The 14,382-nt window shown below is 44.4% G+C and overlaps 1 protein-coding gene across 6 annotated transcripts in view; it reads right to left on the reverse strand.

Annotated features, from left to right (window-relative positions):
• phf3 (PHD finger protein 3) overlaps positions 1 to 14,382 on the reverse strand; it is a 190,992-nt gene that overhangs the window by 131,069 nt on the left and 45,541 nt on the right. For 3 of the 6 annotated variants that reach the window (XM_072498390.1, XM_072498392.1, XM_072498391.1), the window contains 3 exons: positions 13,302 to 13,562; positions 8,054 to 8,215; positions 4,164 to 6,402 (listed from right to left, as the gene is read on the reverse strand). In XM_072498390.1, coding sequence (XP_072354491.1) covers positions 4,164 to 6,402; positions 8,054 to 8,215; positions 13,302 to 13,542 — 2,642 coding nt within the window. In that variant the 5' untranslated portion in view covers positions 13,543 to 13,562. The remainder of the gene's footprint in view (positions 1 to 4,163; positions 6,403 to 8,053; positions 8,216 to 13,301; positions 13,563 to 14,382) is intronic. The other 3 variants (XM_072498393.1, XM_072498394.1, XM_072498395.1) reach the window with 1 other exon arrangement.

The raw sequence follows: 14,382 nt of genomic DNA on the forward strand, positions 1-14,382 counted from the left end.
GACTGATAATGGGGGGAAGACTTTAACACGGTGTTGGATCCTGCACTGGATCGTTCCAGGTCTAGGACGGGTAGGAAGCCGGCGGCGGCTAGAGTGCTGAGGGGGTTTATGGACCAGATGGGAGGGGTGGACCCTTGGAGATTTGCAAGGCCGGGGTCTAGGGAATTTTCATTCTTCTCACATGTCCATAAGGCTTATTCCCGAATCGACTTTTTCATCTTGAGTAGGGCGTTGATCGCGAGAGTAGAGGATACCGAGTATTCGGCAATAGCCATTTCGGACCACGCCCTGCATTGGGTGGACTTGGAGATGGGGGGGGGGAAAAGAGGGACCAGTACCCGTTGTGGCGCTTGGAGGTGGGGCTGTTGGCGGACGAGGAGGTGAGTTAGTGGGTCCGAGGAAGTATAGAGAGGTACTTGGAGACCAACGACAACGGGTAGGTCCGAGTGGGGTTGGTATGGGAGGCACTGAAGGCGGTGGTGAGGGGAGAGCTGATCTCCATTAGGGCCCACAAGGAGTGGAGGGAGCGGGGGGAGAGGGAGAGGCTAGTGGGGGAGATGGTGAGGGTCGACAGGAGGTATGCGGAGAAGCCCGAGGAAGGATTGTTGAGGAAGAGGCGTAGCCTCCAGGCCGAATTCGACCTGGTGACCACCAGGAAGGCGGAGGTGCAGTGGAGGAAGGCCAAGGGGGCGATTTATGAGGATTGGGAAAAGGCAAGCCAAATGCTGGCGCATCAGCTTCGGAAGCGGGACACAGCTAGGGAGATCGGGGAAGTTAAGGACAGGGGAGGGAGTGTGGTGTGGAGTGGAGCTGGCATCAATGGGGTCTTCAGGGACTTCTACGAGGAATTGCACCGATCCTAGCCCCCACTGGTGGAGGGAGGGATGGGCCGCTTCCTGGACCAATTGAGGTTTCCAAAGGTGGAAGAGGGACTGGTGGCGGGATTGGGGGCCCCGATTGGGCTGGAGGAGCTGATGAAAGGGATAGGAAGCATGCAGGCAGGGAAGGCACCAGGATCGGACGGTTTCCCGGTCGAATTCTATAAACAATATATGGGCCTGTTGGGCCCGCTGTTAGTTAGAACCTTCAATGAGGCGGCGGGGGGTGCGCTTTGCCCCCGACGATGTCCCGGGCACTGATCTCCTCGATCCTGAAGCGGGACAAGGATCCCCTGCAGTGTGGGTCTTACAGACCGATTTCCTTGCTAAATGTAGATGCCAAGGTGCTGGCGAAGGTCTTAGCCACGAGGATTGAGGATTGTGTGCCGCAGATCATCCATGAAGACCAGACGGGGTTTGTGAAGGGGAGGCAGTTGAACGCGAATGTGCGGAGGCTTTTGAAAATTATCATGATGCCGGCGAGGGAGGGGGAGGCGGAGATGGTGGTGGCGATGGACGCTGAGAAAGCCTTCGATAGGGTAGAGTAGGGGTACCTGTGGGAGGTGCGGAAGAGGTTCGGGTTTGGGGAGGGGTTTGTCAGGTGGGTTAGGCTGTTGTATGAGGTCCCGATGGCGAGTGTGGCCACAAACAGGAGGAGGTCAGAGTACGTTCGGTTGCACCGAGGGACGAGACAGGGGTGTCCCTTATCCCCCCTGCTCTTCGCACTGGCGATTGAACCCCTGGCTATGGCACTGAGGGAGTCAAAGAACTGGAGGGGGTTGGTGCATGGTGGGGAGGAGCATAGGGTGTCACTTTATGCGGACGACCTGCTGCTGTGTGTGGCGGACCCGGTGGGAGGAATGCCGGAAGTAGTGAGGATTCTTAGGGAATTTGGGGACTTTTCGGGGTACGAGCTCAACATGGGGAAGAACGAGCTGTTCGTAGTTCATCCAGGGGACCAGGAGAGGGGGACTGGCGAGCCCCCACTAAAAAAGGCGGAGAGGAGCTTCAGGTATCTGGGAGTCCAGGTGGCCAGGAGCTGGGGGGCCCCGCATAGGCTTAATTTTACAAGGCTGGTGGAGCAAATGGAGGAGGACTTCAAGAGGTGGGACGTGTTGCCGCTGTCCTTGGCGGGTAAGGTGCAGTCAATCAAAATGACAGTGCTCCTAAGGTTTTTGTTCCTGTTCCAGTGCCTCCCCATGTTTATCCCGAAGGCTTTTTTCAGGCGGGTTAACAGGAGTATAATGGGGTTTGTGTGGGCGCGAGGGACTCCGTGGGTGAGAAGGGTGTTCCTGGAGCGGAGTAGAGATAGGGGGGGACTGGCACTGCCCAACCTCTGTGGATACTACTGGGCCGCCAATGCGATGATGGTGCGCAAGTGGGTGATGGAGGGGGAGGGGGCCGCATGGAAGAGGCTGGAGACGGCATCTTGTGTGGGTACGAGTCTGGGGGCGCTGGCAACGGCGCCGCTACCGCTCTCTCCAAGGAGGTATACCACGAGCCCGGTGGTGGTGGCTGGTCTCAAAATTTGGGGGCAGTGCAGGCGGCACAGGGGGGGGAAGTGGGGGCCTCGGCGGGGACCCCATTACGGGGGATCCACCGGTTCGCCCCAGGAAGAACAGGTGGAGGGTTTGCGGGGTGGCACAGGGCAGGGATACGAAGGTTGGGGGACCTGTTTGTGGACGGGATGTTCGCGAGCCTGAGTGAGCTGGAGGAGAAGTACGCGCTCCCCCCGGGGAACACCTTCAGGTACCTACAGGTAAGGGCGTTTGCCAGACGGCAGGCGGCGGAATTCCCGCGGCTACGGCCACACACAGTACAGGACAGGGTGCTCTCCGGGGGGGGGGGGGGGCTCTCGGAAACTTACCAAGTGATGCAGGAGGAGGATGAGGCCTCGGTAGTGGAGGTAAAAGGTAAGTGGGAGGAGGACTTGGAGAGGAAATTGAGGCAGGGACGTGGGCAGACGTCCTGGGGAGGGTGAACTCTTCCTCATCGTGCGCGAGGCTCCACCTCATACAGTTTAAGGTGCTGCACAGGGCACACATGACCGGGACAAGGATGAGTCGGTTTTTTGGGAGTGAGGACAGGTGTGTTACCTGTCTGCAACGATTTATTGGAATGCAGCACGGTAGCATTGTGGGCAGCATGGTAGCATTGTGGATAGCACAACTGCTTCACAGCTCCAGGGTCCCAGGTTCGATTCCGGCTTGGGTCACTGTCTGTGCGGAGTCTGCACATCCTCCCCGTGTGTGCGTGGGTTTCCTCCGGGTGCTCCGGTTTCCTCCCACAGTCCAAAGATGTGCAGGTTAGGTGGATTGGCCATGATAAATTGCCCTTAGTGTCCAAAATTGCCCTTAGTGTTGGGTGAGGTTACTGGGTTATGGGGATAGGGTGGAGGTGTTGACCTTGGGTAGGGTGCTCTTTCCAAAAGCCAGTGCAGACTCGATGGGCCGAATGGCCTCCTTCTGCACTGTAAATTCTATGATAATCGATGATATTTCTGGTTGGTCTACCGCATTCTACCCTCAGTAAACTTGAGGTCATCCAAAATCTGCTGGCCATGCCTTCACTAAGTCCCATTCATCTATCAGTTCTGTACTCATTGATTTACATTGGCACCTGGTCAAGCAGGGTCTTGATATTAAAATTCTCATTCTGGTTTTCCAATTTCTCCATGGCCTTGCCTTTCCCCATTGCTCATCTTTTCCAGCCTTACAATCCTTCAAGATATCTGCACGCATCAAATTCTGGCCTTTTGCGCTTCCCCAATTTTAATCGCTCTACCATTAGTGGCCTGTCTTCACTTTCTTATGCCCTAATTCTGGAATTCCTGACGCACACCCTCTGCCAAACCTTGAAAACTACTTTTTTGACCAAGCTTTTGGTTATCTGACTCAATTTCTCCTTGTGGCTAGGTGCCTCATTTTTATTCACAATGCTCCTGTGAAGCCTTGAGACATTTCATTACATTAAAGACAATACAAATTTCACCAGTTGTCACAGGGATCATTTAAATAATTACATGCAGAGCTACTTGAGAACAGTGCATTGTTCATTCTCTAAAAACACTGGCTTTAGCTTTAGGCTTAACTTCTCTGTTGCCAGTGATGCAAAATTGCTACTGCATTCGACCAAACCAGGTTTAAAGCTTCCAGAAAGGTTGCCATATTAATTGTCAGCAGACACAGTAAATATCTTAAACAATAATATAATTCTTCTCTCTGGGAGTTTACAAAACAAAATCTCAGAAGACATGTGCAGGATTTTGGTTACATGAGAGCTCACCTGCTGTTGTGTGGCTTCCGACAAAAACCACACAGTCTTTTGGGGTCCCATAAATCTGAAGTAGCAACAGGGGCCGAATGGTCCATGTCAGTTTCCTCTTTTTTAATCACAGGTAAATTATCCGGAATAAATAATGGTGGTTCATCCAATGAGAGGCTTTTGCTGCTTCTCCTCTGCCGTGGAAGAATGCCCTTCTCATTTTTTCTAACTTTCAATTTATCTTTATCATCTTCATTAGAATGCTCCACAATCCTTCCTTTGTCTTTTTCCTTTATATTGTCTGCCTGTTGGGAAACTATTTTACCTGCCGATGGGACAGGTTTGTGGCCAATGCGAAACACCTGTTTTGCTGGTAACTCACTTAGTTTTGGAGTAGAGTTAGAAGTATGCTTAGATGTCTGAATTGTTTTCTTTGACTTATGCCCTGCAGGAGTCATCGAAACTATCTTGCTCGTTGACTGCATTTTTGCTACCTGGGAAACAGGAGACACCTTATTTATAATTTGCTTTTGTGCTTGGTCGATTTTCAATTTAGCGTCCTGTCCAACCTGTGTTTTCAAGCACTTAACGGTCTTCTGGGGATGATGTTCATCTGGGTCCACTGCCTTCCGTTTACTGGCGAAGGGGGAAGTATGTGGCTTAGATTGTTTAAGTGCTTCAGAGGACTGAATATCCAACTTTGCTTTTTTCCTATTCGAGGGAAGGAAGTTTTCAGTCTGCTCTGGTTTTAGATCTAGTGCAAGTTTATGCTGAGGCTTCAATGCTGATATCTCATGTTTTGAAGCCTGGCTCTTGGGCTCCGCAGCATCAACTTGCTTTTCAGGGACAATATCCTCATGGTCTTTATTTTCAAAAAGGTCCTGCTTTTCTTCTTTACTGGGACCTAGTTGTTGCTCACTTGAATTATCCTGTGCATTTATATTATCCTGCTTCTTACATGCCACATGAGGACCAGCTTCATTGATATCTTTGGCAGCTATTTTTAGAGAAACAGGTCTTCCTACTTCAAGTTCACCCTTTTGTGTCACACTTTCAGGCTTTGGTGAAACAGTGACCCCAGTCTCAAGCTGAGCTGTCTTATTATTCCCAGAGTCTTCAATTAGTTCCAAGGTATCTGAAATATTCGCTTTTATAGGATTGCTAGCATTATTGTGTGTGGTTCCTTTGCTTGATTGCATATCAAGGTTTTCTTTTGCTTCTACGCAATTTACAGAAGCACTTAATTCAGAGGGTATCGGAAATTCTTTGTCTACTGACCTCTGCAGATTTTCTTCTAGTTTTGGCAGGTCTTCCACCTTGTTTATAGGTGGTGCAGTTTCAGTGCTCAGTACACCAGGATCCAACTCAATTGGCTCCTCTTTCTGTTCATTAATAATGTTACTATCCACAATTACTGTCCTTTCATTCAGTTGCATATTCTGTTCTTTGACTACAATCTCCTTTAATGCCTCTGCTGCTGCATTGGTATTTCCATGAGGAGGTGCACATACATTTTTGTGAAGATCAGCATCTACTGTCGTAGTATCTTCAGGCATTCCATCTGGATCGGCACCAGAGAGCCGCGATTCCAGCGCAGACTTAACTGAACTGTGGTCTGTGACTGCTGCTTGCTCATCTCCACAAGTAACACAATCCACAATTTTCTGTGCATCAACGTGCTCGACTGTAGACTCCTGAGCAGTTTCAGTGAACAATTCTGCTGAACACTGCGACTCCAGAGCAGGTTCAATTGGATTTTGGCTGACTGATGCAACTTGCACCTCTACACAGTGGAGTTCATTTGCATCCTCCATTACATCTGGGGGGACATTTTCTGTCCCTAAAGCAATTAATGGTTCTCTAGAACATTGCAATTCTGATGTAGACTCAATTACTTTCTGCTCCACTGATTCTGCCACAGTACATTTATGATTTCCACAAGTTAGTTCAAGTGTATTTTCAGGTATGATGCATGTTTCCAATGATCTCAGTTCAGGGTTCTTTGAATCTACAGGTTCAGAGTGTACAGGATCACAATGAATTTCTGCACTACTTTGTGCATTTTCTGATACATTCTGCTGCTGTGGTTTACCCTTTCCTCCAGATTTTTGTGGGCTTTGTTTTTCATGCCTATCTGGCAGTTTTGCTGAACCTGCTCCAATTGAGACATATTTTACCGGCTCCTTCCTTTTTACAAGAGCTAAGTTTGCTGGGGTGGGTCGTTTGGCTATGGTACTGTTGCGTAGACTTCGAATTGGTTCTTTAAAAGAAAGAAAGAATCTTTAGCAATAACTTTGAACATTTAAAACCTGTGCATTTTAGCTTTAAATATCTAGCACTGGTGTTTCAAAAGGTTACATACGTGATGTTTATACTTTAAAAAATAATTGAATCTTACCACACACAGGAAGCCACCCAGTTTATACCAGATAAACAAATTGTATTTGGCTATTACCTCAAGTATTTTGAAATGGAATGATGCCCAATTTATGAATTTGCACAATTAATCTTAAAAATTAAATTTTCCATTAAATTAATTACTTGTAATTAGATTCATCCTGTCCAAAGAAAAGCAGTTCCAACTTCTGAGTGTAAGAATTATAAGCTTCAGGTTTGCAATTAAGCACAACCCTTTGATTTATTTCCGGATCAACTGATCTTTTTGTTTGTTTACAAACTCCGGCACTTTAAAACCAATCTTACCCCTTGAAAATTCTACAACTTCAAAATAACCATTCCAGCAACCTTTTATTTTAAACCACTAAGTATAAAGCACAGACTTAAGGGTTTAATATCGGACATATTAATTAAATAAAACAGTACTATAAAAATAAACATAGTATTTTTTTCTAGACGTAGAATTTACATTTTTGAGTGCCTCCCAATAAATCGACACATACACCCTGTGAGCAGATGAGCCATTCAGTCTCGAAGTCACTCAAATTTTAAATTGTTATTTCATGCTCAGTTACTTGGTTTCAGCTAAAAGTGGATAAAAAATTTACAATGGCCTCAGTACCCTTACATTAGGAATGGGAAGCAAAATTGGCTAAGTTTCCCACTTCTGATCACTAAACACTGAGCCCTGCTGAAATTAGATGGATGCTAAATGAGAACAGCACCGATATATTGCCTTTCCATAGTGAATACTCATTGGCCAAAATAGAATGTAGAGAATGCACTCATACTGTTCGCCAAGAACAAATGTAGCAGTAAAGTGCATAAACAATGGAAATTAAAACAGTCTCATGTTACAAGTGATGGGAATAGCAGTGGTTAGCACTGTTACTTCACAGTGCCAGGGTCCCAGGTTCGACTCCCGCTTGGGTCACTGTGCAGAGTCTGCACGTTCTCCGCGTGTCTGTGTGGGTTTCCTCCGGGTGCTCCGGTTTCTTCCCACAAAGTCCCGAAACACGTGCTTGTTAGGTGAATTGGACATTCTGAAATCTCCCTCGGCGTACCCGAACAGGAGCAGGAGTGTGACGACTAGGGGATTTTCACAGTAACTTCATTGCAGAGTTAATGTAAACCTACTTGTGACACTAATAAAGATTATTATTACACAGGGCTTACAAGTGGTTACAGAAAAAGAAGCTATTAGCATAACTTTAAAATAAGGACAAGGAAAAACCAAAACTTCAATTTGTGTAAAATAGAAGGCGCAAGTCAATCTCCAACATTAAACATAAAAGAAACTTAAACAAGAACAACTTTAACCAAAACTGACAGGATGAAGTAGAAAACAGAATTATGCACATGCAATATTGCTATTACTTAAAATGCTAAAGTACAATTTAATTTATAAATTTAAATGTTTAGCCAGATCCTAAGTTTTACAGATGTTACATTTTAAGATTAAAGTAAACTTTATAAGAGGAGAAAATCCAGAAAAACAGTTTATGCAATCTTACCCTGGGCCAACAAACGTGGAGATTTGCGAGGTGACTGCACAGCAGATTTGGGGGATTTACCCTTTGTTTTTCTGCTGGATAAATCGGACAAATCTTCTTCTTCCATAGTGTCAAGGTCACTTTCCTTTATGTCACTCTCATCAGTGAGCTCAAGTTCAGCAACTGGAAAAATAAAAAGGAGAAAAGCTCATGTGATAGTTGCAAATACAAGAGTCATTTTAAAGCTAGCCTTTCTGTACACTAAATTTACAATTAATGATAGCAATCTGTGACTGGCAATATGGTAGCAGCACATTAACAAACTTGTATGCATTCAACATTTTATTTCACAAACTAATATACAGAATAGATAATTTTATAAGTTACACAGGAACCCATCACCTCATCTAAGGAGGTGAACGCCAGCTAGAAAACCCTGAAACTGCTTTATGCTCCACAATTTACTGCCATTAAAAGCCACAGTCTACTGAACTGAGGCAAACCGCTTGGCTGTTTTTGAAAGGGAGGTAGCTGCCAATATCTGCATTTCAAAACTTTATATCTGTATGCAATGAAGTCTATAAAGTTATTATAGTAAGATCTTTGTGACTTGTCAACTTTACCATTATACATTCCTGTGTCCATATTTCTGACAGGAAATATGTATGTAAACTATCCTCAATAAAATTACATCCTCCTGCCGATGGTACTGAAGAATAGCTGATCATAAACAGCATAATAGGGGAGCATAGTGGCGCAGTGGTTAGCACTGCTACCTCACGGCACCAAGGACCCGGATTCGATCCCGGCCCCGGTCACTGACCGTGTGGAGTTTGTACATTCTCCCCGTGTCTGCGTGCATCTCACCCCCACAACTCAAAAATTCTGGCCTTGGGTGACTGTCTGTGTGGAGTTTGCATTTCTCCCCGTGTCTGCGTGGGTTTCCTCTAGGTGCTCTGGGTTCCTCCCACAGTCCACAGATCTGCAGGTTAGGACATCCAGGGCGGCACGGTGGTGTAGTGGTTAGCACTGCTGCCTCACGGCGCCGAAGTCCCACGTTCAATCACGGCCCTGGGTCACTGTCCGTGTGGAGGTTGCACATTCTGCGAGGGTCTCATCCCCACAACCCAAAGATGTGCAGGGTGGATGGATTGGCCATAATAAATTGCCCCTTAATTGGAAAAAAAAAATTGGATACTCTAAATTTCAAAAGAACAGGTGGATTGGACATCCTAAGTTGCCCATCCTAAATTGGCCCTTAGTATCTAAAAGATTAGGTGGGGTTACTGGGTTACAGGGATAGGGTGAGGCTGACTCGATGGGCCGAATAGCCTCCTTCTGCACTGTAGGGATTCTATTCAATGTGCAGGGTAGGCCGATTGGCCACACTAAATTGCCCTGTAATTGGGGGGGGGGAAAAAGAAACAGCAAGAATGTAAACTTCCAGGAAGTTCGACTAAAGCTGTTGCCTATGGTATCACGTTCTGAATCATGTCATTTTGCTGGAGTTCTGCAATGTGCATGGGGTCTGGAGGCAGACATATTGCATAAGTTGTAAGCCACAGTAGCACACAGAGACAGGTATACGAGAAAGGGCACACACAATCCCAATTGTGACATTCATGAATTGTGGTGCAGCATGACCTCTTTATACTCAGCTGCATTGTCTATGATAATCGTGAATGTACTGACAAATAAACCAAACAAATAATAAATAGATCACAATCAGACACTGAACATAAGGAATGCACTTGTCATTCCCTGGCAAGATCCCAAAAGAGTTTTCTTGGGCAAGAGTATATTTCCGCCAGAGTTTTACAGCAAAGCTTCAGAATTGTAACAATGCTCTTTCTAGATGATGTGCAATATCGCTGCATACCCAAAACAAAAAATTATTCCTCCCATCACGCACAGACTACCAGGTTTTCAGGAAAGTTTGCCCATCCAAAACATTTAAACAACCAATGTCCTGATTGAGGACACATGCCAGAGCAACAGTAGAGAGATATAGCACCCAAAAGCCCCAACAGATGTCCACTCTTTCATTGGTAAGCAACAGTTTTAACCACACTGCATCAATACTTTTTTCAATTTTCCTTCTCCACTTTTCCAGAAGCCCCAATCCAATCTGGGATGTGGTACAGTTCCACAGCTTTCAGCAACTCTTAGATACCTAACTGACTGTTCTTAAAACATACTCAATTAAATAAGGGAAGTCACAGCTAAAGCACAATTCTATCCGACCACCACAGTTCAAACCTGCCCATGTTCCACCATCCAGGCATAGGAACCATGGTTGATTTCACTTCCCCTCCCAAACACAAGTGCTAGGCCAAACGTAATGCCACATTACTATCAGCCAAGTTGAAATCAGCTAACTCAGCAGTGACCCTGAGACCTTTCTGGTTTGTCAGACTCAATTATCTAGTGAGCCACTGGAATCAGTACCACCTTCCCCTGTTCATAACCAGTAATTCCACAATAGTGCTTATGCATTACTGCAGGGCTGCAGTTTCAGATATTTACTATGAAGTTAAATTGTTACTCCAAATGTGGCACCTGGGAAAAAAGTGAAATCGACAAAAAAGCCTTGGTAATATGCAAAATCCTCAATTCTGTATATCCACTAGTCAGCAAGCCCATTTTCAAAAGAAACAGAATTTGAACAAACTCATTTTGTTTCAGAGTTTGGATTTTTTTTTTTTAATTAGGTTGGCGTAAAAAATATTTCAAGATGTGCTAATTTTGTGACATTTACAAGTTATTTTGTAAACACATTCCAATGTAAAAAATAGAATCAGCTGTAAGTTTTCCTTAAATAAAATAAAATTCCTCCCTATTCTATAAATACCTTTTAAAAAAAATAATTTCTACCAAGTTCACTTGTCTTCAGACATGTCCAGAAGAAGCAACATAAATAATAAAGCCCTAGCCAATAGTTCAAAACAGTTTTAAAAATGAAGTCTATATTTAGTGCACCTCCTTAATATTGGTTATAATACATATTAACTTGATTACATGCACAGTGGCATGTTTTATTAAAAGTATTCTTGAAAATAATTCCCTTTAGACCTGCTAAATTATAAGGTTCTAGCACTTCGAAAACAGCAAATGATTGTTGAATGGATTAAAACCAATTGCTGGCATCACTAATGAGTTACATTAAGAAATTATTTTAATCTAAATTACAGATGCATATACTTTAAAGGTTAAATAATTATCCAAGCTAACCTTAATTGTAATTCTGAATTCAACTAGAAGACTATAACCTGAATAATTTTGTCACTGTCAGACATATTTTACATAGCTCCAATGCAATTGTTTTTTCTCTACCGCTCAAATAATAACTGATGTGAATATTTGCTTCCTCCCAAACCTGACCCCAATATTAACTTCAACTCAGCTTTAATATGAGTCACTTCAATACACACTCTAACTGTGTTCAATTCAAGTTACCTTAGACATAGTACAGTGCTAACTCCAACATGCATCTAGGGGGCATGATCAAGAAGTTTGCAGATGACGCATAAATTGGCCACCTGGATTGCCGATGAGAAGGGGAAGCTGTGGACTGTAGGAAGAGATCAATGACTGGTCAGATGGGCGGAAAAGTGACAAATGGAATTCAAACCAGACAAGTGTGCGGGAGAAAATGTGAAAAAGGAGAATAAAATTATTATTTTTTTAAAATCCAGACAAGTGTGAGTTGATGCATTTGGGAAGATTGAACAAGGCAAAGGACTAAACAATAATGAGGCAGTACCGAGAGGTATGGAGAGAGTGAACATAATTTAGAGCATGTCCACAGGTTCCTGAATAAGTGGTTCAGAAGGCATATGGAATAATTTCCTTCATAGAATAGAAGAGCAGGGAGGTTAGGCTGGCATTGTATAACACTAGTTGGGCTACCAACCTGAATAGATATAGCATGCAGTTCTGGTCACCTCATTACAGAAAGGATATAACTTCATTCAAGTGGGTACAGAGGAGATTTATAAGGATGTTGCCAGGACTGGAAAATTGCAGCTATGCAGAAAGATTGGATAGGCTGGAGTAATTTCCTTCGAAAAGAGGTGGCTGTGGGAGATTTAATTTGAGGTGTACAAGGTTGAGGGGGGCCTGGAAAAACTGGAAGGGAAGGACCTGTTTCCCTTGGCAGAGAGATCAGTGTCAGGGGAGATAAATTTAATGAGAACACTAGAAAGACGAGAAGGGAGATTAGGAAAAGTTAATCTGGAGTCTGCATCTCAATGCCTGAAAGGGTAGCAGAGACAGAAACAGGGGAAGGATGAAGGGGTTCTACAATTCATGGGCATTATTTATCATGCACTTTCAAGAACTGGATAACATCGAACATTAGTTGGGGGGGTGGGTGGGAGGGGGCGGTGTGTGTTGATGGTGACTATGGGTGATTTCTAATTCCTTTTTTGTCAATTGTTTATGTGAACATGCGGGCTAATGTTTGGGGTTTGGTGAGAGGATGGGATTGTTGTTATTGATATGGGGATTGACATATTTGTTACTGATTATTGTTTATTGTTGGGTGTAAATTTCAGAGAAAATGTGAAAAAGGAGAATAAAAAATATTTTTTTAAACTTATTTAAAAGATGCCTGGATATGTACATGAGGTCCCCTAACCTTCGGGCCTACAGAACAAGTGCAAAAAAAATTACATTAGGCTGAATGGCTCATTTTTCAGCTGGCAGACACAATAGGCACATGGTCACTTTTTGTCGTGTAAATCTTTACAGTTTCCAAATGTTTTAAGAATCTGAAAGGGAGGAACATGCAGAATTGAGGGGACAGGGCAGTGGCAATAGGTGAATAGCCCTTAGGAGAGCCAGCACAGACATGATGGTCCAAATGGCCTTCTGTGCTCTAACGATTCTATGCTTCAAGGGGTGAACAACACAAAATTGGAAATAAACTTCAATATGCCAACACAACAATAATTCAACAGGTTCGCCCAACATGCCTGCTGGCTATGATAGGAGCTCCCTAAACTTGCATGCATCTATGTTTGGCTTTTTAAAAATCTCACCATAACATAAACAAGATTTTTCCCAATGTAAAATCAGTTAAATAATCCCTTGAAAACTCAACTGGTGCCTTCAGAGGTTCTGGCATTGTGTAAGGGAAGGCTTGGGACAAGGGGTGAGAGGGGTGGGGGAAGGGAATCTTGTCCACCCATTCATACAAATACTAAATGGCGACACTAGCCCACAATGCTTTTGCAGGCACTGCAGCCAAAACGTAAGTCAGACCTACCTGTTGAGCAAGTTAGCTGAAAGTTGCCATCTTCATTATCTGAAAAGGGCAGGCTGAACTGTGCACTAGCAGATCCTAGCATAGGATCTTTGTCACTCAGCATGTTTCTTAAAGAACCTCCCAGGATGTCTGGTTCTGTGCCACAATCACAAACTTCACTTTCTAAGTCTGGCTCTAAAATCAGACCGTCATCCAAGTGGTCGGTGGCTATCAAGGGATTAAATATATCAACAATATCCATGAAGACATCCACTCGGACTCCTGCACAGATAAAAAGCATGACATATTTCAGATATTAATTGCAGTGCATTCCTAGATCCTCTAACAGGGTTCAACAGTTTCACTAGATTTGTACTCTTACAGCAAATGTTCTATACTAGAATATGGCAAAACAAAGACTAAAAACCAAGACAACGTAAAAGTTTATTAATGGAAGCCTATCACTGATTTAGCAATCTGATTAACCATTTTATGTGGGATTGAAGGACCGACGGGAAACAATCCAATGTTGACGATCAGAAACCATGGAGTTAAACCTAAACCTTTCCAGAAGCAGCTGCTCTTGGGGTGATCGCCACATCATTTCCACCCCCCATTTTTCCCTCCCATGTTTCAATCAATCTACACATCCTACCCACCCCAGATGGCAACAATGCAACACATTCCCAAATCTATGATCCCTTGAGTGAACTTTAAGTGGAAAACAGACATCTCGTCAACTTTCCAAGACATGGGTGGAAAAAGAACTTGCCTCCTGTGAGGAAGGAAATTCTGTAGTGATCAAACTGCTTCTAGATATCATTTAAGAATAGTTTAGGCATTGCAAGAGATCATCTTGGTTCAATGGATTTACAATGGGCAGCACAGTGGTTAGCACAGTTGCTTCACAGCTCCAGGGTCCCAGGTTCGATTCCCGGCTTGGGTCACTGTCTGTGCAGTGTCTGTGTGGGTTTCCTCCGGGTGCTCCGGTTTCCTCCCACAGTCCAAAGATGTGCGGATTAGGTGGATTGGCCATGCTGAATTGCCCTAGTGTCCAAAATGGTTAAGTTGGTTTACTGGGATAGGGAGGAGGGTTCTCTTT

The sequence above is a fragment of the Scyliorhinus torazame genome, chromosome 4 (genome assembly GCF_047496885.1).
Source record: "Scyliorhinus torazame isolate Kashiwa2021f chromosome 4, sScyTor2.1, whole genome shotgun sequence".
NCBI lineage: Eukaryota > Metazoa > Chordata > Chondrichthyes > Carcharhiniformes > Scyliorhinidae > Scyliorhinus > Scyliorhinus torazame.